The sequence below is a fragment of the Opisthocomus hoazin genome, chromosome 7 (genome assembly GCF_030867145.1).
Source record: "Opisthocomus hoazin isolate bOpiHoa1 chromosome 7, bOpiHoa1.hap1, whole genome shotgun sequence".
In the NCBI taxonomy this organism is placed as follows: Eukaryota; Metazoa; Chordata; class Aves; order Opisthocomiformes; family Opisthocomidae; genus Opisthocomus; species Opisthocomus hoazin.
In genome coordinates, this window is record NC_134420.1 from 17,072,394 (window position 1) to 17,091,987 (window position 19,594).

A 19,594-nucleotide genomic window follows, 5' to 3' on the forward strand; every position below is an offset into this window, starting at 1 on the left:
TACAAGGCAAACAAAACACTAAACCTGCATGTAGCTAATTGCTCATTGGCCTGTTGACGGTTTGACAATTTCAACCAGTTATTAGTGAATTTGTGGCCAGTGGTGCCAGTTAGCCAGTGCACAGTGGACCACAAACTCATTCACCCTAGTTAGGGTAATCATTGAATATTCTGTGCAAATTCCTCCATGCTTTCAGCACGTGCACAGACCTGAGTATGTATACTACAGAAACAAAACCTGATGAATTGAATTTTTGTAATATTATCTAAAAGCAGGAAGCTGTCTGATTCTCCAGTGACCCCGTTCTAGGTGACTGAAAGCGAGAATAATGTGAGAAACTCATGGCTTGTGTGAAGGGTGTATCTAAGTTCATTCTGTATCTGAAAGATTATGAAAGTGTATTTGTTTTAAATTTTGACTATGGATTATAGCAAATTTCATCTCTGTAAGTTGCACGTGCTTTCCAAATAAAGATGACATCATCCTGACTTTTTACTGTGTGTCCCTTTGCAGACTGAAAGAGATGTAAGTGTACGACAAAGAGCTGTAGATCTCCTGTACGCAATGTGTGACCGAAGCAATGCCCAACAGATTGTGGCTGAAATGCTGAATTACTTGGAGACTGCTGATTATTCCATTAGAGAAGAAATTGTGAGATATATGCATTTCCTTATTTTTTTTCATAGCTGGCTTTGGCATTGTATGTATCATTTATTGATTGGGTTGCTGGATAGTCTGTAACAGAGATTCTTTTTTGTGGTGGTTTAAAAAAAAATAAAACCCGCCAACCCCCAAAGTTTGTAGTCTAATAGCAAAGAATCTGCTTCATTTAGGTTAAACTAATTGGGGGGGGGGGGAACCTTGGAAACGAGAAATTTAAAACAGGAATCTTGGTCTCAGAGCATTACATATAGAAAGTGAAATGAATTTTATCAATACATGAGCAAATACAATCTCTAGATCTGAGGGTTATGTCCTACTCTAGTCAACTTTTTAATAGCTTCAAAAATTAGTGTGATAAATACTTATTTGTAGGTAGAACTTCATACTGTGTATGCTGTGAGAACATTCTGTCAGTCTAAGGATTCCCAGAACAATACTTTATAATCAGCTAAGAGAGGCACGATATCCATCACCTTCCTTCCAGCAGGAAAAAAATGCAAAAGTTGAAATATTCACTTAATGACCTTCCTAGAATGGTAGCCAAAACATGTACTTACAGTAATGATTTAGCTTAGGTAGGTGCTAAAGTTTCTTGGTTGGAGAAGTTAAGGTAGAACACAGTGTTAGTTGATTTACCTCTTGTACTGTCTTGTTGCTGTTGGCAATCTACACTGACTTGGAAGATAATGTGAATTTCAATCTGTTAATTTACTACTCTTAAAGGAATAGGTCAATATAAATGCAACTGATAACAAACTACGTGGAGGTCTCTTCCTATGCTGATTGTTTGCTTCAGGATATGGGAATCTTAGTATGACCTGGAATAGTTAGCTATGTTTTGGGGACTCTGGTCTGCCTCTGCTAGCTGGAGTTTCTACTCTCTCCACTCCAACCCCCTGAGGTCTCCAATTTCCTAATTAGTCCTGTCTCAGTGATGGTTTAGATGGTGTTTTTATAGCAAACAATGTTCAGTAAATTGCTTTTGATCACTTAAGGTACACACTGAAAAGCCACAGGTGCAACATATACAGGGAAAGCATTATGTACCTGGCACCTGATGTGTTCTGGCACAGAATTTCAATGCTCGCTTGCTACTACTGCTAAGGTGAAAGATGAACAAGCTGACACATCTGAAACTGAGGCTTCTGGGCTACAGTGGGGTCTCGCTAGGTGTATATGAAAGTGAATCTTGCTGCGCAGCTTACAGTAGAAGCTAGTTAACCTTCTTTATTCTCTTATGTGTGTTCAGGTTCTGAAAGTTGCAATTCTAGCTGAGAAGTATGCAGTGGATTATACCTGGTATGTGGATACAATATTGAATCTGATTCGCATTGCTGGTGACTATGTCAGTGAAGAAGTGTGGTATCGAGTTATTCAGATTGTCATCAACAGGGATGATGTTCAAGGGTATGCAGCAAAGACTGTTTTTGAGGTAAGAGTAACTGTTTTTAATTGACTTTCAAAATGAGGTAGTAGTTAAGTAAACATCATGTGATGTAGCAGGTGTGTGTGCTTGCCCATGTTAGGGAGGAGTGAAAATATGATCCTGAATATTTCAACAAAATGCTGCTGAAGCTTTCAGTAAAACTAGCATCACAAATTTTCAAAGCCAGAGATTGTATTAAGTTGATGAGAAGCTTCCCTGGCTTCAGTAAAGTAGAGTATAAATGGTACTGTTCCAGTTTCGGTAAGGGAGGGCAGGGTGGGTTATGCTGGGTTTTTTGTTATTTTGGTGGGTAGCATTGAATGGATGGCTTAGCAAGGAAATTTACATTACCTGGAAAATTACAGAAATACAGTAAAAATAGAAACCTTTTACAGGGTGTATTTCTGCTTTTTTGGTGGTTTGTTTGGTTTTGGGGTTTTTTTGATTTTTTTTTTGCATGCAGGTATCCAAAATGATCAAAATGATAACTTGATGTTCCTCCTGGAAGCTTATGCCTGTTCCTTCTGTTTGTCATCTGATAAAACGGAAGTTTGAGCTACTAAAGGAGAACACTTTCAAATGTCTGGCCTTGTTCCTCTGACTTCGTTTAGATTCTTCATATGTGCTTTCTGCATTTTATTTCTTTTCCTGAATGTTTAAGCTGACTAGAACTCATCCCTGCTATGTGTTTATTCATGCTTAATAAAGACAGTATTTTTGTCTCGGACAACTTCAGCACAGTCTTGCAGGGTTTAAATTAAGTATATTAACATCCCATATATTAACAGATCATGGTTTGGATGGGTGTACTCTTTGCTGGATAAAGAGGTGGCTGAATGGCTGAGCGCAGAGAGTGGTGGCGAATGGAGTTAAATCCAGCTGGTGGCCATTCACAAGTGGCGTTCGCCAGGGCTCAGTTTTGAGTCCGGTCTTGTTTAACATCTTTATCAACGATCTGGATGAGGGGATTGAGTGCTCCCTCAGTAAGTTTGCAGCTGACACCAAGTTGGGTGGGAGTGTTGATCTGCTTGAGGGTAGGAAGGCGCTGCAGAGGGATCTGGACAGACTGGCTTGATGGTCCGAGGCCAGTTGTATGAATTTCAAGAAGGCCAAATGCCAGGTCCTGCACTTGGGTCACAACAGCCCCATGCAACGCTAGAGGCTTGGGGAGGAGTGGCTGGAAAGCTGCCCGACGGAAAAGGATCTTGGGGTGTTGGTTGACAGCCGGCTGAACATGAGCCAGCAGCATGGCCCGGTGGCCAAGAAAGCCAGCGGCATCCTGGCTTGCATCAGGAATAGTGTGGCCAGCAGGAGTAGGGAGGTGATTGTGCCCCTGTACGCAGCACTGATGAGGCCGCACCTGGAGTACTGTGTTCAGTTTTGGGCCCCTCAGTACAAGAAAGACATTGAGTTGCTGGAGAGTGTCCAGAGAAGGGCAGCGAGACTGGTGAGGGGTCTAGAGAACAAGTCTTGTAAGGAGTGGGTGAGGGAGCTGGGGTTGTTTATTCTGGAGAAGAGGAGGCTGAGGGGGGACCTTGTCACTCTCTACAACTACCAGAAAGGAGGCTGTAGTGAGGCAGGTGTTGGTCTCCTCTCGCAAGTAACTAGTGATAGGACGAGAGGCAATGGCGTCAAGTTGCGTCCGGGGAGGTTTAGATTAGACATTAGGAAAAATGTCTTTACTGAAAGAGCGGTCAGGCACTGGGAGAGGCTACCCAGAGAGGTGGTTGAGTCCCCATCCCTGGAGGAGTTCAAAAAACGTGTAGATGTGGCAGTTCCGGGATATGGTTTAGTAGGCATGGTGGCGTTGGGTTGATGGTTGGACTTAATGATCTTAGAGGTCTTTTCCAGCCTATGATTCTATGATCCTTCTGACACCCCTGAAGATGGAAGGGGAAACCTAAGCAGCTGTATCTGTTCTCAAGAGCGCACAATGCTGCTAGATGGGCCTAAGTGTGCTCTTTATACAAGAATTAACATAGGTGGTATGACTTAAGTAATACTTAAATGCTCTACAGTGCTATGGACAGCTCTTAAAGGAAGGTAGACAAGGAAACTGGGCATGCAAGTGTCAGAAAATTTTTTTTTTATATGCTACGATGACTATGAATGTGTTCTTACAGGCCCTTCAAGCTCCAGCATGCCATGAGAATCTTGTGAAAGTAGGTGGCTACATCTTGGGAGAATTTGGAAATCTGATAGCAGGTGATCCAAGATCAAGGTAAAACACCTTCCAAAATACTGAATTCAAGTAGTAACACTGTCTGTAAAGAATCTAATGTCTATTTAGTATTCCTAAAGGCCAGTTAACAAATGATTTAGCTCTTGCTAGTAATGCATTATCATGTCTACAAAAACTGAAGAAATTATTTTTCTTCCCATCTTTTAAGTCCCCTCATCCAGTTCAACTTGCTGCATTCCAAGTTTCATCTGTGTAGTGTTCCTACCCGAGCTCTGCTTTTGTCTACCTACATCAAGTTCGTGAACCTGTTTCCAGAAATCAAAACTACAATTCAAGATGTATTGCGCAGTGACAGTCAGCTGAAGAATGCTGATGTTGAGCTGCAGCAGAGAGCTGTTGAGTATTTGAGGCTCAGTACTATTGCCAGTACCGATATATTGGTAGGTATAAAGATTTTTTTTTTATTATTATTATTATGCAGAACTCTTTAGCTGTATCTTCTGTCTACAAGTAAACTCCACTAAACCTTACCTGATTGCTGAGAAATCTTAATTCAGGATTAAGGTTTCAGAATGTGGGCACTGAATCTTTCATTTAGTCTGCCTAATTCAACTGCAGTTATCTTTAATTTAGAGCTAACATCAAAGTTGTTACTGCTTTAGTGAGACAAATGACCATTAAAGCATGTTAATCTGGAGCTGGGAGGCCAGTGAAAGCTGGTGTGTTATGGGGTCCTGCTGTATTCAGATACCAAAAGGCTAGTGCTTTGTTTTGAGGACTTGATGGTGGGCCTGAAACTTGTAATTGTGCTGAATTTTTTATTATTGTTTTTTTTGGCTCTAGAAGTTCACAGTATTTTAACCTGACACTCTCAGGTCTGGCCAGAGCAAGACACACTTAGTCTTGACAGCTAATAAATACTTAGGTCTGACTAGACCCTTGGGTCATCTTCTGTGGTTTCAGTCTAGCTCTGCTTGACTTAAGGACCGTTAGGTCTGCTATGGTCTAATTTTTTTTTTTAATTTTTTTTTTTTTTTAATTTAATAGCACTGTACCAGAGAAGTGATATGCTCCTGTTCTCTTAAACCACTGCTTTGGGAAAACTTCAGAAAGCTTTAAATAACTTGCTTTTTTTTTTAAAAAAAAAAAAAAAAAAAGGGCAAGTTACTCCATCACTGTACCGTAAACTGCATAGTTGTTTTCTGTGTGAATAATTACTTGTGCTTATGCCTCATGCAGTCTTCAAAGACTCAGAAGCTGGTTTGGCTTTTCCTGTCAGTTTAACTAACACATTCTTTTTCTGTGATAAGGCTACAGTGCTGGAAGAAATGCCTCCCTTTCCTGAGAGGGAGTCTTCTATTTTGGCTAAACTCAAGAAGAAGAAAGGCCCAGGCACAGTTACTGACCTGGACGAGATCAAAAAGGAGAGGAGCTCTGATATGAATGGAAGTGCTGAACCTGCCTCTGTCAATGCCAGTGCTGTTGTGAGTTTAAAAGCTGTTTTTTCACTAATTTAGATGGTGTGCAAGTGAGAAAAGAATGGTTTCCTTAGGGTAACTTTTTAGGGGGTTTAAACTTCTCATTTCAAGAATTTTGACTCATTTAAGACTGTGGGTGTTTGCTATAAAGTAGCAGGGGAACATGTAGCCTCTTTCCCCCACCGCATGCTTGGATGCAATTTTCCTTTGGAAATCCTTTTGTAAATGAAGATGAACTGTCTGCAGCCTAAAAAAATCCCTTTTGTGTGGTTGCTTTGAAAAATATTGCTGTAAACTTAGAAATGGAAATTTCCTACCCAGTGAAATTGCAGTGAAGGTGAGTAATGTGAATTTCAAAGTATCAGCTCTTCTTCTGCTTTGTCTAACAAGGTAGATATTTTGCATCTTGTTTCAGGTTTCAGGTTGTTACTCATTTTACTAGAAGTGGACAACACTTGACTTAACACGGATGTCCTTAAATCGTTATAATGTTGTTACTGTCCATTTGACAGTGCTATTTAAGTTCAGTTATGGTGGACAAGGCCACAGTCTTGTTTTTTTCTCAGCTGAAAATTATCATTTTATTGTCAATTAAAGCTGGTAGGATGAATTGTTCTCATAATGTAATACTTGTTTCTGGTTTTAATGACTAGTGTAACTTGTAATTACATTTGAGTTGTAGTAGTAAATTATCTGAGAGGGGAAAATACTGTAACATGCTCCCTGCCCAGTTTGCTAAAGCCTAATTCTTCAACTCTTAATCATTGCAGTAGGTAAGAGTAGATGTTCCAAGAGCAACATCTTTGAATGTACAGAAATACCTTACCCACAGAAAAGCTGCCAAATTGACTGAGGTGGCTGGCAATTAAAATTGCATTATGCTTTATGAGCTTCACTTTATGGGCTGCAGCCATGTAAGAAATGCCGCTATGTTACCTTCACCAATGGCTTTGGTGTGATCCTGGCTTAGATGCCAAGAATGTGTTCCAAACTGGAGTTCAGCTGTTTGTTTTTAGTAGTTCTTACTGATTTGACTTCTGGAAATTTTTTTGTCAGGGATTTTTATGTTATGTTGCATCAAATTCAGCCTTTGGACCATATGATAACTTTGAGTTGGCTTACAACAACAAAATTTCAGACTCAATCCAAGTGCATCTTGTGATTCATCTTCAGCATATCTGGCATATTGTAGGCTGCTAATGTCTAACACATGAACATTTTGTTTAATAGTCTATGGTTTGTTCTTGCACATGACTTGGGCACGTATATGCAACCTCTGTTGCATGATTCTGTGTCCCGGCTACTTGATTTGTTCTATTCGAGGAAATAAATTTTTAAGTCTTGCCTCTACCTTTGGTGTTTGCAGCTTGGACTAGTTACAGGCTCTGCTTTTATGCTGGTTAGGTTTTACGTTGTTTCTAAGGTTTGCCAAGCTTCAAAAACCCAGGACTAAACTGAAAGTCAATTTTAAGGATGCTGTGATGTTTTAATTTAGATTTGTCTAAAAGCCACTGCCTTTCTTGCTGGATTCTTCATGAAAGAAAAGCAACACAATTGAATTTTATTCCCTACAGTACATATTTTACCTTGAAACTAAGAGGGGAGAAGAGGGGGGGGGGGGAAACCATTGTTGTCTGACTTCTGCAGATTTGGATTCTAGCCAGATGAATTTTGTCTTTCATTTAACAGTTAGACGTAACTCTCTTCAAAGGGGAAAAAAAGAAAACCATGTCTGTAAATGACCTTAAGTTGAAATGCAAGGTGATAACTGCATTCATGAAGCCTCCTATGTTCATTCAAAGCTTGTTTTGGGGTGGGGAGAGGTGCTTTGCCATAGCTTGGCTGTCTATGCAAAAGACACAGGTTTGTTTTAGTTTTGCTGTAGTGTAACACCAAAGTGTCTTGTCCTTCCTAGTCTACTCCTTCTCCATCTGCGGATCTGCTGGGTCTGGGTGCTGCCCCTCTCGCCAATTCAGCTCCCCCACCGTCATCTAGTGGCAGCCTGCTGGTGGATGTATTTTCAGATTCAGCTTCTGCGGTTGCACCTCTTGCTCCAGGTTCTGATGACAACTTTGCGAGGTAATTAAGTCACCCTATAAGGAATCTGGAAAAGAATTTGTCTGTTAAAACAGGATTAGAAGAAAAAAATACATACAATAACTATTGGTTTTGTTCCAGCTTATTGAATGCATTCCTAGGTGGTAATTGTGCAGCAAGAGAGGTGCTCTTGAACTCTGTGCTGGATGTGCTGTCTTTATTGAATACCTCTGCTCATGGAAAAACTGGGTCTGTAGTAATCAACCTGAGGATATTAGCCACACAATATTGCCTAGTTTTCATGCTGGTTTTACTTCTTTGTTAAACTAAGCTGCTTGTGCATCTCAATGCATCTTGAATTTGGGGGTTATCTGGCCTGATAAGGATATGTTTATTCTTATCTTATATCCATAAAGTATTCTTGTGTCTTTCTACTTACGGCAAGCTGATACTAGAACAGTGAGATGGATTGTATCCAGAGATACTGGTTCTCAGAATTTCAAGATATACTTAAATTCTTCTGCCACTGTCTGACAAACAGGTGTGAAAAGGGGGAAAAAACAAGTGCTTTTTTTTTTTGAGGGGAATTGATACAAGTATCTTCATAATACATTGCAAAGTGTAGTGTAGATGCAATGTGTTATTAATCCTTTTAATATTAAAAGCCACAGTGGCCACACTCAAATGTTATTTGGCTAAAAATTTGGAAATAAATAGTATAAGATCACAGAATGTCTTTCAAAATCTGTCCTCTCATTGGCCAAAGAATGTGTGCTATTGTCAAGGACCAAATTTTGAATGATGTCATGACAAATTTGCAATGCATCTGAATATAAAAGACCATAATTAGTGAAACTAATCTGCCTGGATCATTGAGACTGTCATCAAAATTTTATGCTAGGCAAAGAATTGTCGCAGGTTTGCAGTGATGAAGACTTGATCCTGTGTTTCTCTTGGAAGGCAACAAGTGATGTTTAATCATGCTGCATGATACCAAGACTTCAGGAAGCTACACAGGCTTGTTAGAGCTTTTGTTTGAAAGAGGAAGGAAAAAAAACCAATACTAGTAGCTTCATAAGCAAGAGTTACCTAAAAAGAGTTTTCTCTTTCTGCAGAAGAAAGTATAGCATTGTCCAAGCCCTTGGTCTGTCTAGATGACGAAACGCTTCTCTAATGATACTGAGAAGTTGCCTTTTACAGTTTCCTGCCTCTTTTTAGTGCTGTTGTCACTTTTATTTCTAATCTGTTACTTGGGTAAGTCATTCTCTTCGTGCCTGTATAGTCTTGCCTACACTTAATACTTGTGTGTTAAGAACTGATTGTGCAGCTGTAGGTAGAAGTGCCACAAAGGTTGATGAGGCCTCTGCTTCAAAGTGCACATTTGTAGTAGTTGATATACATCTACATTTATGGTTTTGAGCTAAAACTTTTTTGCTGTCACAATTAAGCACCTAACAGGACTTGGTTCTTTAAGAGGTATAAATTTAAGCTACTGAATGCCTTCAGCTGTCTTCTGTCTTCAAGAAGAATTGCTGGTTCCTGACAATCAGGGAGGGGTGGGGTGGGGGAGAGAAGTGGGGGAAAACATTGCCTAATGCCTAAAACCTTTCTAGGTGTACTGAGCTAGGGCAGCTAATAAATTTTTCATGCATTAAACTCAACAGTGCCATTTTTGAGGAAGGAGGTAAAAGAAATAACTTAAGCACTAAGCTGTCTTTACTAACTCCTGCTATCTCTGTCGCTACTGCCTTTCTTCCTTTGTGCTGCCTGAACTAGCCCTGACCTGGCTTCATCTGAGGTAGTTTCTGAGGAACCAGCTGATACTGTGCATGATGCTGATGAGCTTTTTCACAAGTAAGCAATACTAAACCCTTGCAAGGCTGGGCAACTTCCAGAATATAGTTATAAAGGCAAACTATATTGTGCATTAACTTAATGCCAGCAAAACTAGAGAAACATGTACTGTCAGACTTTTGACTAGAAAACCTCTGTAGATGCTGTGGATTTTGACATGAATATGCAGGTTAGTTGCCTTTACGAGTCAGTGCTATCACTGCTCTAAAATGAGGCAATGCCAGTTATATGTTAAGTTTTGCAACTATTCACAAATTAAGGAAAAACATAAAGTAAATTGTCAAAAGTACTGCTATTTGGGAGTGTATTTTCAGTGCCTTGTATGCAAAAGGCTGTTTGCTGACCACCTCTTCTACTTTTAAGTGAAGGGTGACAGAAAGGACTGAAATCACTGCAGAATGGGCTTCCTCTCTCAAAATGGGAAAAAATACAGCTCTCACTTGACGTATATGATACAGAACTGATAAAACAAGGGATTCTTTTTTCTTTCAGGTTTAAACAGTCAAAGCTTCACACTTTTCAATTCTGCACCAACCTAATGAGTTTCAGAAGTTATCAAGAATATGAATAAGAAAAATCCTATTCTGTTGCCTGGTCCTTTGTAGACACTGTGTGTGTGTGTGTGTATAGCATATTGTGGCTTCCTTCGTAGTTTCTCAGACATCCTATCAAATAAAAATCTCAGTTCTTTTAGTGTCCTACAAGTGGTGGTTTTGGTTTTAAAATTTTCTTTTCTAACTCTGCAATTTTCTGCAAAGGCCTCTCTCACAGACTGGTGCACTCTAGGTTAACCACAATCTTCATCCTCTGTGTAAACCCTGAAATTTGTGGTTCTAAATATTGTTTAATACAGGTCAATTTAAAACATGTTTTCCCTCTCTTCCTCTAGGTTTGTGTGTAAAAATAATGGAGTCTTATTTGAAAATCAGTTGCTACAAATTGGATTGAAATCTGAATTTCGACAGAACCTTGGTAAGAACTTTCAGGCCAAGTGGTTAGCTGTCTGCATTATCCAACCCAGTGCCAGCACTATATTGCAGACAGGACTTACTTTTCAGCTACGTAAGAGGGGAATGTGGTTTCAGGCCTAACCTTTCTTAGGATCTTCACTGCTTGTGTGTCCCTGGCTTCTGTGTGGGTTCTTATTTCCTTAAACTTTTTGTTTATTTTGGTAGCGGAGATGAAATGGGAGCGTTAAGTGATACTGTAAGCTCCAGCTATTGCAGCCTAGTTGTAAGGCTGGTACAGCCAGGGTTATAAAGGACCATTCTCCTCAATTTTTGTATCTTACAGTATAGCTTATTGTAATAATATGATACACAATACATTTCAGACATGTCTATCATAATCCGTTAATGCACAAGATACTGAAAGCATCTAGGAAAGAGCTGGGAATTGCACACAGGCCAGCACTAAGACTGCTTGCTTCCCCTTCTGCATCACTTTTGGTACTGTAATAGATGCTTTACATAAAAAGTAATGTTCTCTGGCAACTGAAAGACTTCCACGGATTATAACTGCTTGTATGACAGCTACTGTGGGAGAGTTCTGATGATTTGTTTAAATCTGTTACTTAATTTTGAACTGTGAATATGTTGGTAAGATAAACCATGTAAATTATGCTTTGTTTTTGAAAGTTGTTTTAAATAAAGGTAGAAAGGCAGTGTATTAGATACTTGAAGCACAAGTAGTTCAACATGATTACATGTTACATACCTAAAAATTCTGATGTCTTTTATTCTTTTCTTTCCAGGACGTATGTTCATATTCTATGGTAATAAGACATCAACACAGTTCTTGAATTTTACTCCAACAGTAATCTGCTCAGATGACCTACAGTCAAATATCCTTAAACGCAGTAGCATGTGGCTGTTCTTATTTGGGTTTTGTGTTTTATGCCGCATGAAATTATAATAAAGCAACTGGATCAAGGCATAGTGTCCTTGAACATGAAGAAATGAGAAACTTGCTGATAACTGTCTAAAGCTTTTGTAGAAAGAACAAGTCTTGAGCAGAGATGAGAGACTCTCTCCTTTAAGCTCAGTTTACAAACACAAATTTTACTGGTGGAACAAGGAGAAATTAGTTCGAATAAATACGTAATGTAACTCTGTAGCTTCCTCCGTTGTCATGAAGTAGCAGGGGTATAAATGTGGTGTCCTTCCAAGTCCTGCATTAGCACATAACCTCCAACTTGAGATGGAGGTGGAAGAATACATCTACACAAAGTTGGTGATGCTTTAGAATAAGCTCTTAATAGACAGCTTGTCCTTAATGCTTTGTATGGCAAATTTAGGACTTCTGGGAGACTATGTAATCAAACTTGTTCGACTCAAAGCATCACTGTACTGTTCACATCAAAATGAGATAGTCCAGTGGTTCTTATTGTAAATTTTATGCTTTAATACCTTTTTAAGGGCATCTTTCTTTAAGAATATGCAAATAACTGAGAATTATGGGGGTTATTGCTTCTAGGTGTGTCAGTCTGGGGAAAAAACCCCACCTCAGTTCTTGAGCTTTGAAAATTTGGTAGTATATAGAGAATGAGTGTACATGATGCTAATTCCTTATGTAGCTTATTGGAGGATTAACTTTTTTTAAGTTACGAATTCATTGATCAGTTTCTTTAACCACTTCTTATGCCTGAATCTTCAGACAAAACCTGTTGACCCCACAGTGGATGGAGGTGCACAGGTTCAACAGGTTGTGAACATCGAATGTGTGTCAGACTTCATGGAAGCTCCAATCCTGAACATTCAATTCAGGTAAAACACAGGATTCAAATGCTAGTGAATTAATTACATGAAAGATGTTAAATTTGTCCTGGTCCTCTGACTGAAGTGTAGAATATGGACACACAAAGCTGTCTTGGGTAGGCAGCTTACTTGAAAAATTGATCTAAGAAAGCTGTAAGCTGCTAGGGGAGGTAGGGAATCCACTTGGAGCAATGTCATTTAAAAAAAAAAAAAAACACCTAATCAAGAAGCAGCTACTGATAAAATGTCTCCATGACTTCTCTTTCTGCTATGCATATAAAACAGGAGTCTTCCTGTTTGCTCAAGAAATCTTGACAGGAATATACGCGGTAACTTCTACCTTCTGGAAACCAAGAACATTCTGCAAACAACTTGGACTGGAAATGCATGCAGCCCAAAATAGAATCTTGTTATGTACACTCAGTGTCAGCCTTTGGGAAATCCTAATTTCAGGGCTACATTCTATTACTGTAGTCTAAACTGGTTCTTACTGGTATGTTTTCACAGGGATATGTTTTTCACTCCCTTGATGGGTGCTGTCTAGAAGGATAACAACCTATGTTGAAACTAAGACATCCTTATTAGAAGTTCTGTCAATTCACTTTCATATGCCATCTAAGCAGAGCAAATAAATTTATTTAATAGTGGATTAAACTGTGTCTTAGACACAATATCTGCAGTTGATGGATTTTAATCATAAACAGTTGCACCTTAGTGTTCATCCTCAATTGCTTGGTTGATTCAGGCTGAGAGACTCCTGACACTGTGCTGCATACACAGTGTTCTTTCTATTCCTTGTGCAGGTATGGTGGAACATTTCAAAATCTTTCAGTAAAATTGCCCATCACGCTAAACAAATTTTTCCAGCCAACAGAGATGTCTTCTCAAGACTTTTTTCAGCGTTGGAAGCAACTGAGCAAGTAAGACTTGTCTATACTTGGGCTTGGGGCTCTTGTGGTGGGCCAAGGGAAGAAAAAGGGTATAGTGTGAATGTAGCTGGTGCAGTGCCCCATCCCATAGTTAATCCTGTGAGTTATAAACTCTCCCAGCATAATTAGTTTCTATTGAAAAATGCTGTACACAATACATGTTGTATCATGTATTCATCTGGCCTTGTCTTGCAGTCCGAAACAAGAAGTACAGAATATCTTTAAAGCGAAACACCCAATGGATGCTGAGATTACAAAAGCAAAGGTGGGTGGTAGCGAGGTATTTTTAATTTGTAGTGTAAGGGTGGTGGTATAAGCAAACTTTGTTCATCGTGGCTGGCATGGCAATTGGATCATCCTGTTAAAGTGGGCGTCCATGCTGTGTAGCAGTGTAGCAGACCCTTGGCAGTGCTGGGTTGCATCGACTGTTTCCCAGTGTGGATTGGATTAGATGTAGTCTTCAGTAGCAGTGGAAACTTGAAACTATTTACAAAAACACCAATTCAGTACTTAACACTGAATTGGAAGATACTTCAAGCCTTAATTTATATTAGAGTTACTAGATAAAAAAGAAAACAAGTGACTTTTTAGAACTGTCTGCCTTGGGCAAAACAGAAGTGACTTGCATGAGACAGGAATGGCTTTGTCAAAAACAGGAGAGACATATGTTGCATCTAACTTATTTCTCAGTTATTTTCAAGAAGAACCTTTTTTTCAGGAACAGCTCATTATGAGGATCACTCTGTCACTTCAAAAATTTGTTGTAATAAAATTGGTATTGGGTAATTCTTAAGTCTTGAACACTTCAAATAAAAACTAGTCTCCTACTTGTTTTCCTAGTTGGTGGTGGCTGTGCTTGGGTAGACTTGCTGTTGGTGTCCCGCTGTCCCCACGTCTAAATCTTCTGAGTTTCTTTCGTAGATAATTGGCTTTGGATCAGCACTGCTTGAGGAGGTAGATCCCAATCCTGCTAACTTTGTTGGTGCTGGTATCATACATACAAAAACTACTCAGATTGGATGCTTGCTGCGCCTTGAACCCAACCTCCAGGCACAGGTATCTGTTTAAGTATCTACAGCTTAAATAGAAGTTCTTGTTTGCATTGGATATCTGTGTATATCTGGAACTCCTTAAGGTATTTTTTTAAAATCACTACTGCAATAGCTAATTGTGACTGCGTACTCCAACAAGACATGAACTTGTAGCAACGGGTCCTGGACCAGTTTGATAAGCTGATGCTTCCTAGCAATTCTCTTCCCTGTTGGAGGAGATCATTGTATTATTCCAGACTGTCCATGGAGTCTCATCTTCTCTTGAAGGTTTTTGTGCATCTTGGACAAGATTAAGTATAATTCCCTTTGCCATTATAAATTAATAAAAGAATCATTGGCTAAAAGAGAAAACTAAGCAAACAAACAAAATGCTAAGAATATTAAAAAATTCTTATATATCTTCTATATATACAAAGTTAACTGAGAATTAAAAATAAGTTTTGGGTGGTAAGTCTCCTGTTTTCTAAAGAACTCGTCGTAGAGAGTCTTTGGACTTTGCTACAACATGTACTGATCTTAAAGAAAAATTTTGGACACCACTTTACTGTTAAAGCCTAAAAACAACAGTAACTCTCAAAAGGGTGTGAACATGTACTCCAGTCTGTGCTTTGAAAAAGCTGTATTGTTCAGTGGCTGGCTGCCTCTGAATGTTTTGACTTGAGATCTTTTTCTTACTGCATCTAACAAAACAAAGGTAACTGGTAGCTTTCACTAATTGACTGTGCATTTATTTAATGCCAAACTGTGTTTAAAAAGTAAATAATGTTTTATGTTCTTTTTCAGATGTATAGGCTCACACTACGAACAAGTAAAGAAGCTGTATCTCAGAGGTTATGTGAATTGCTGTCAGAACAGTTTTAATATTAAAACCATGTCAGTTTTGTTTTTTCCATTTATATCACTGTCGTCATACTGCAAATAAATGTCTTGTACATCACTGTCTGAGTACTGCAATGTTAACCAATACCAGCTCCCTGCCTTAATAGGACTTGACCCTTGTTTGAAATTAAGACTATAAAATGTACAGTACAGGGAAGTGACTTTTTACATTAAAAATGGCTTTTAGTGTGTTACGCAGAGGGTGGGAGAGTTGTCTTGTGCTCATTTTTTGGGGTTTTTTTTCAGAGATCAGGCTTTTAAACTTGTTAAAGGGAAATTGATATAGTAGCCAAGGATTTCAACTGGAAATGGCTAGGAACATTCTGCCTTAGTGCCTTTAACAGGTACTCCCTCTGCTCTGAGCTGAAAGAAACCAATGTAATGCTGCTCAGTAAGGTTTATTCAGATGTTAATGTAGAGTCAAAACTTTGTGAAGTTGAACATTGCCACAAGTCTTGTACTGAATGGAAGGGCAGGGCAGATTCCAAGATGTGTGTTTGAATCTGATTCAAGTGAAGGTTTATGTTGAGTGTCACCAATCTTTGTATTTGAAAAATGCCACAGGACCAGAGTCTTAAAATATTAATCTTGTAATCGTTTACATCTTAATGTTTTCTCATCTTTGGAAATTGGTTTGAACACAAAAGCTATTCTTAATCCTTCTGCTTATCTCAGATAATGAGGTGAGCTTCTCTGGTAGGTGGTGGATGAGTACATGCTTGTTCATTGTTAGTCAAACTGAAGTTAAATATTCTGTTCTGTGTTTTTTGTTTCCCATCAGACTTAGCAAGTAATAGTCCTAATGATGTGCTATAAATAACTGCAGAGTCTGGTATTGTATAAAAGGAGAAGTGGGAAGAAGTGGGGCCCTTGGAGGCCTGTAAGGCATGCGCTCTTTTAGATGAAATAGTAATTTTAAACAATACTTTTTCCCCAGTGTAAAGTAGTGTTAAAACTCAAGAGGTTGCATAACTGCTATCTGAACAGCTTCCTGTCAGTAAGTGGTGGTAAAAATATCCAGCATGACATAGAAGACTTGCATTGTGACCAAGAGTAGAAGGCCCAAAAATGTTCAGCTTTCATAGTGGTTTTTACAACCAAAACCTTTGTAACTTGTTCCATATCAGCAAACTCTTTGCACCCTCTCTGCAGAAGTGAACACAACTTTGGCTAGCACTCTTCAAGCTTTGAGATGCAACAAAGGCTGCTAAAACAGAGGTGAGGTAGTGCAGTTGCTGACAACTGCCCACAGTTTCCGAGTACTGCAGGTCATGGTGAACACAGTCAGCTGCTGCTGACATGAGAAGTGAAGCACAGATCAAGATTTCCTTAAGGTTATTTAAAGGAAGCCTGGGACTGGTGTCTCACAACACATACAGCCGAGTATGCCCAGGAAATAAAGGCTTTGAGTGATAGTGGTGACACTGAAAATACATCTAAATGAGACTTCATGCTGCCCAGTGCACAGCAGGGAACAGCATTCTACATGACTGAGTGTGCCTTGCTTTTTTTCCTCAGTGCTTTGAGTTAAATGATGGAACTGGGTGATTGTAATTTGGTTTGGTTGAAGGCCAGTGAGCGTACTTGAGTGCAAGTGAAAAATGAGGAACAAAGGTTTGGCTGTGGTGTGTGGATTTGGGAAGGTATTTTTGTTTTGCTTTCTTTGTCCAGAAATGGCTGATAACTATGGATGTTACGACTGAAAAGTTGGCTGTAGACCTGATCTTTCTGCAAAAGTTCTCTGGAACAATTGGCCCTTTTATGGCCTTTCAAGGAGCTAATCAGGCCTCTTTGATCACAAACACTGTCTGAAAATCTTTGTGAGCAGTTCCTGCAGTCAGGTTGGGCAGTTGGCAGAATACTAATGGACTACCTTGTGTTTTGTCCTTTGGATGCCATATGTCTCTGTTAGTCCTGTTCTCTTAACAATGCTTTTGGCTGCTACATTAAAAATCTGATGTGCTGAACTAAAGGGAGTCTTAGCAAAGACAGGGGAGGAGCTTCTGTTTCATTTTTTCCAAATCCTGTTGTGTACCTGTCCCCCTGAAAATGTTCTGTGCCCTCATTAAAGGGCACCTTGAGACACTGCACTACTTTAGTTCACTTTGCTTTGGTTCAAGCTGTGCTAAAATGTGTGTAGGGGGGTAAGGGAAAGTGTCTTTTCAGTGGTGACTGTGTTAAGCGTATGACTGTTCACACTTTATATTAAATGTCAGCTTAGTGAAGCCATGAGCAGAAAAGTGAACAAATTAAGGACAAATACTTGATTATTTTTTTGTGAATGATGGTTAACTTACCAAAGTGATGTATCCTGTCAAGCAGGCAAAGTAATTTCTGCAGTAAACAGTGTTATTGTTTTAAAGTACAGTGTTTTCAGGCATTGACATGTGAAAATAACTTAATAGCGAAACAGGTAGCTTATGTTCATTCTTGACCTACACTCCAGTATGTAACATTTATGGTGATTGTCTTATTTGTATAAAACAAAGTTCTGTCAAATTAAGTGGAGAATTTTCATATAGAAGACTATATATTAGACTATATTCATCAGAGGACCGTATTAAGATTAAATAAATGATTAGAACCGTAATCAAACTGTCCTTTTTTGTCTGGGGGCATGGAAGTGTAAAGAATATTTGCATGGAATGGTTGTTATGGAACAACAATTGATGTGTAATAGTAAATTCTTTCCTGCAAACTACTGGTGGATTGTGTTTAATTTTGTCTTACCTGGCCTGCAGATCTCTGCTCCCCCAGTGAGTTTGTTTATGGCTTTTTTTTGTTGGTGTGTCTAGTCACATGTAACAATTACTCTGCTGTAAAAAACCAATTTATGTAAAATCCTTCTTCCTAAAGTGTTCAACAACAGTGAGTATATTAACAGTACATGCTGCAGTAAACTGGTGTAACAGTGGGCCATGGTTGAGGCTATAAAGCACACACCTGTATTCCACACAGGCAGGACTTGTTAAAAAAAAAAAAAAGTTGATATTGCTGTAAAAGAGGAGTATCTAAACTGCTAAATAACCTCATTCAAACTTTAAATGTATGCTTCAGATTCTAAGTACTTTTCTAAAACTTGCTAAAAGAAAAAAATTACCTGGGCACTATGAGTTTTTCTGCATCTATACAACTTTTTCTTAAATGAATTGCAAACAAAGTAGTAAAGAATACTCTGTACTAGCAGCAGGTAGAAAATACTTGAGGGAATTACCAGTGTCCTGTTAGACACACAGGGTCTTTGCTATCTGCCAGAGAAACGCCGTGCAAATTTCTGCTTTGTCCAGAAGCAACTGCCCATCCGTGTGAACGATGTTTCTAGAAATGTTCCATCACATGAAGGGTGCGCGTGGAAAGCTCAGTTAGCTTTCCGTTCAGCAACTGTGTGTGCATGGCAAGTGCTGTGTCAGCTTTCAAAGGAAAGGGAACAGGTCACCCAAGTTGCCTTCTTCCAGGGAGGTAACGGGCTGTTCCACAGGCTCTAGTTCAACTGTAGTGAACCTAACAGACTATTTTCAGTTAAAATAATTGGTCAAATAATGAGAAATAAGTTAGCAAATTCAATTCCTTCTACTTTATTTTAAAGTAAAATTTCTGTTGCAAAGGGCATAGGGCAGTTCTTAGCCTCTGGTAAATACCACCCTGAGCAAGGGCAGCCAGCCTCTGATGTGGTCTTCCCTCCCAACCCCCACCCTGCTCATTCTCCCCCCCCCCCCCCCTTCCCTGCACCCATCCCACCGGCCCAACCCTCTCCTGATCAGGAATAATTTATTAGTTAACTTCATTGACCCTTCAGGTAGCTGCTCAGGAAGCCTTGCTCTAAGGCTGTCCTGTATAATCAATACAAGAGAACTCGGAGCAATCAGCAGTCACTGTCGAAGTATTAAATTGTGATCAGTGTTTAATTAAAAAAGAAAGGTATCTGAGGGCATCTGGAGGTCTGGCTAGTGTATGCAACTGTCAAAGTTACAAATGCAGCCACTAAATACAGTTACTTCTGTAGTGAGCCTTTTCCCAGGGTTATCTGGGTCTTGGCATGGTAGCTGGAATTCCTTCTTAAGAAGTTGAAGTGGCCTACAGCAGCCGCATACTGTGGTGACCATCATCTTCTCAACATTCAGCCTGTTTGGAAGAGAGGGAGGATCAGGAGTTGAATACAGCATATAGACTTACAGCTTCTCAAGTATTTGAACATTTTTTTTCTTATGGTGGAAAGTTTAGAGGAAAGAGCATAACCCTTGAACAGTTGTGTCAACTACAGAACTACAAACAGGGCAGCAACTGACTTGATTTTAAGTGCTCATGCTGACTACTGCAGGAGTTCAGATGTACTGAGCT

The 19,594-nt window shown here is 39.3% G+C and overlaps 1 protein-coding gene across 4 annotated transcripts in view; it reads left to right on the forward strand.

Moving 5' to 3' along the window:
* The window catches only part of AP2A2 (adaptor related protein complex 2 subunit alpha 2), a 54,468-nt gene extending 36,514 nt beyond the window's left edge, over positions 1 to 17,954 (forward strand). For 2 of the 4 annotated variants that reach the window (XM_075425185.1, XM_075425186.1), the window contains exons 10-23: positions 514 to 651; positions 1,913 to 2,095; positions 4,213 to 4,310; positions 4,480 to 4,711; positions 5,582 to 5,755; positions 7,665 to 7,828; positions 9,563 to 9,640; positions 10,530 to 10,612; positions 11,394 to 11,483; positions 12,282 to 12,405; positions 13,200 to 13,316; positions 13,521 to 13,590; positions 14,247 to 14,381; positions 15,161 to 17,954. In XM_075425185.1, the coding sequence (XP_075281300.1) occupies positions 514 to 651; positions 1,913 to 2,095; positions 4,213 to 4,310; positions 4,480 to 4,711; positions 5,582 to 5,755; positions 7,665 to 7,828; positions 9,563 to 9,640; positions 10,530 to 10,612; positions 11,394 to 11,483; positions 12,282 to 12,405; positions 13,200 to 13,316; positions 13,521 to 13,590; positions 14,247 to 14,381; positions 15,161 to 15,238 (1,764 nt within the window). In that variant the 3' untranslated portion in view covers positions 15,239 to 17,954. The remainder of the gene's footprint in view (positions 1 to 513; positions 652 to 1,912; positions 2,096 to 4,212; positions 4,311 to 4,479; positions 4,712 to 5,581; positions 5,756 to 7,664; positions 7,829 to 9,562; positions 9,641 to 10,529; positions 10,613 to 11,393; positions 11,484 to 12,281; positions 12,406 to 13,199; positions 13,317 to 13,520; positions 13,591 to 14,246; positions 14,382 to 15,160) is intronic. The other 2 variants (XM_075425187.1, XM_075425188.1) reach the window with 1 other exon arrangement.
* Positions 17,955 to 19,594: the final 1,640 nt, after the last annotated feature.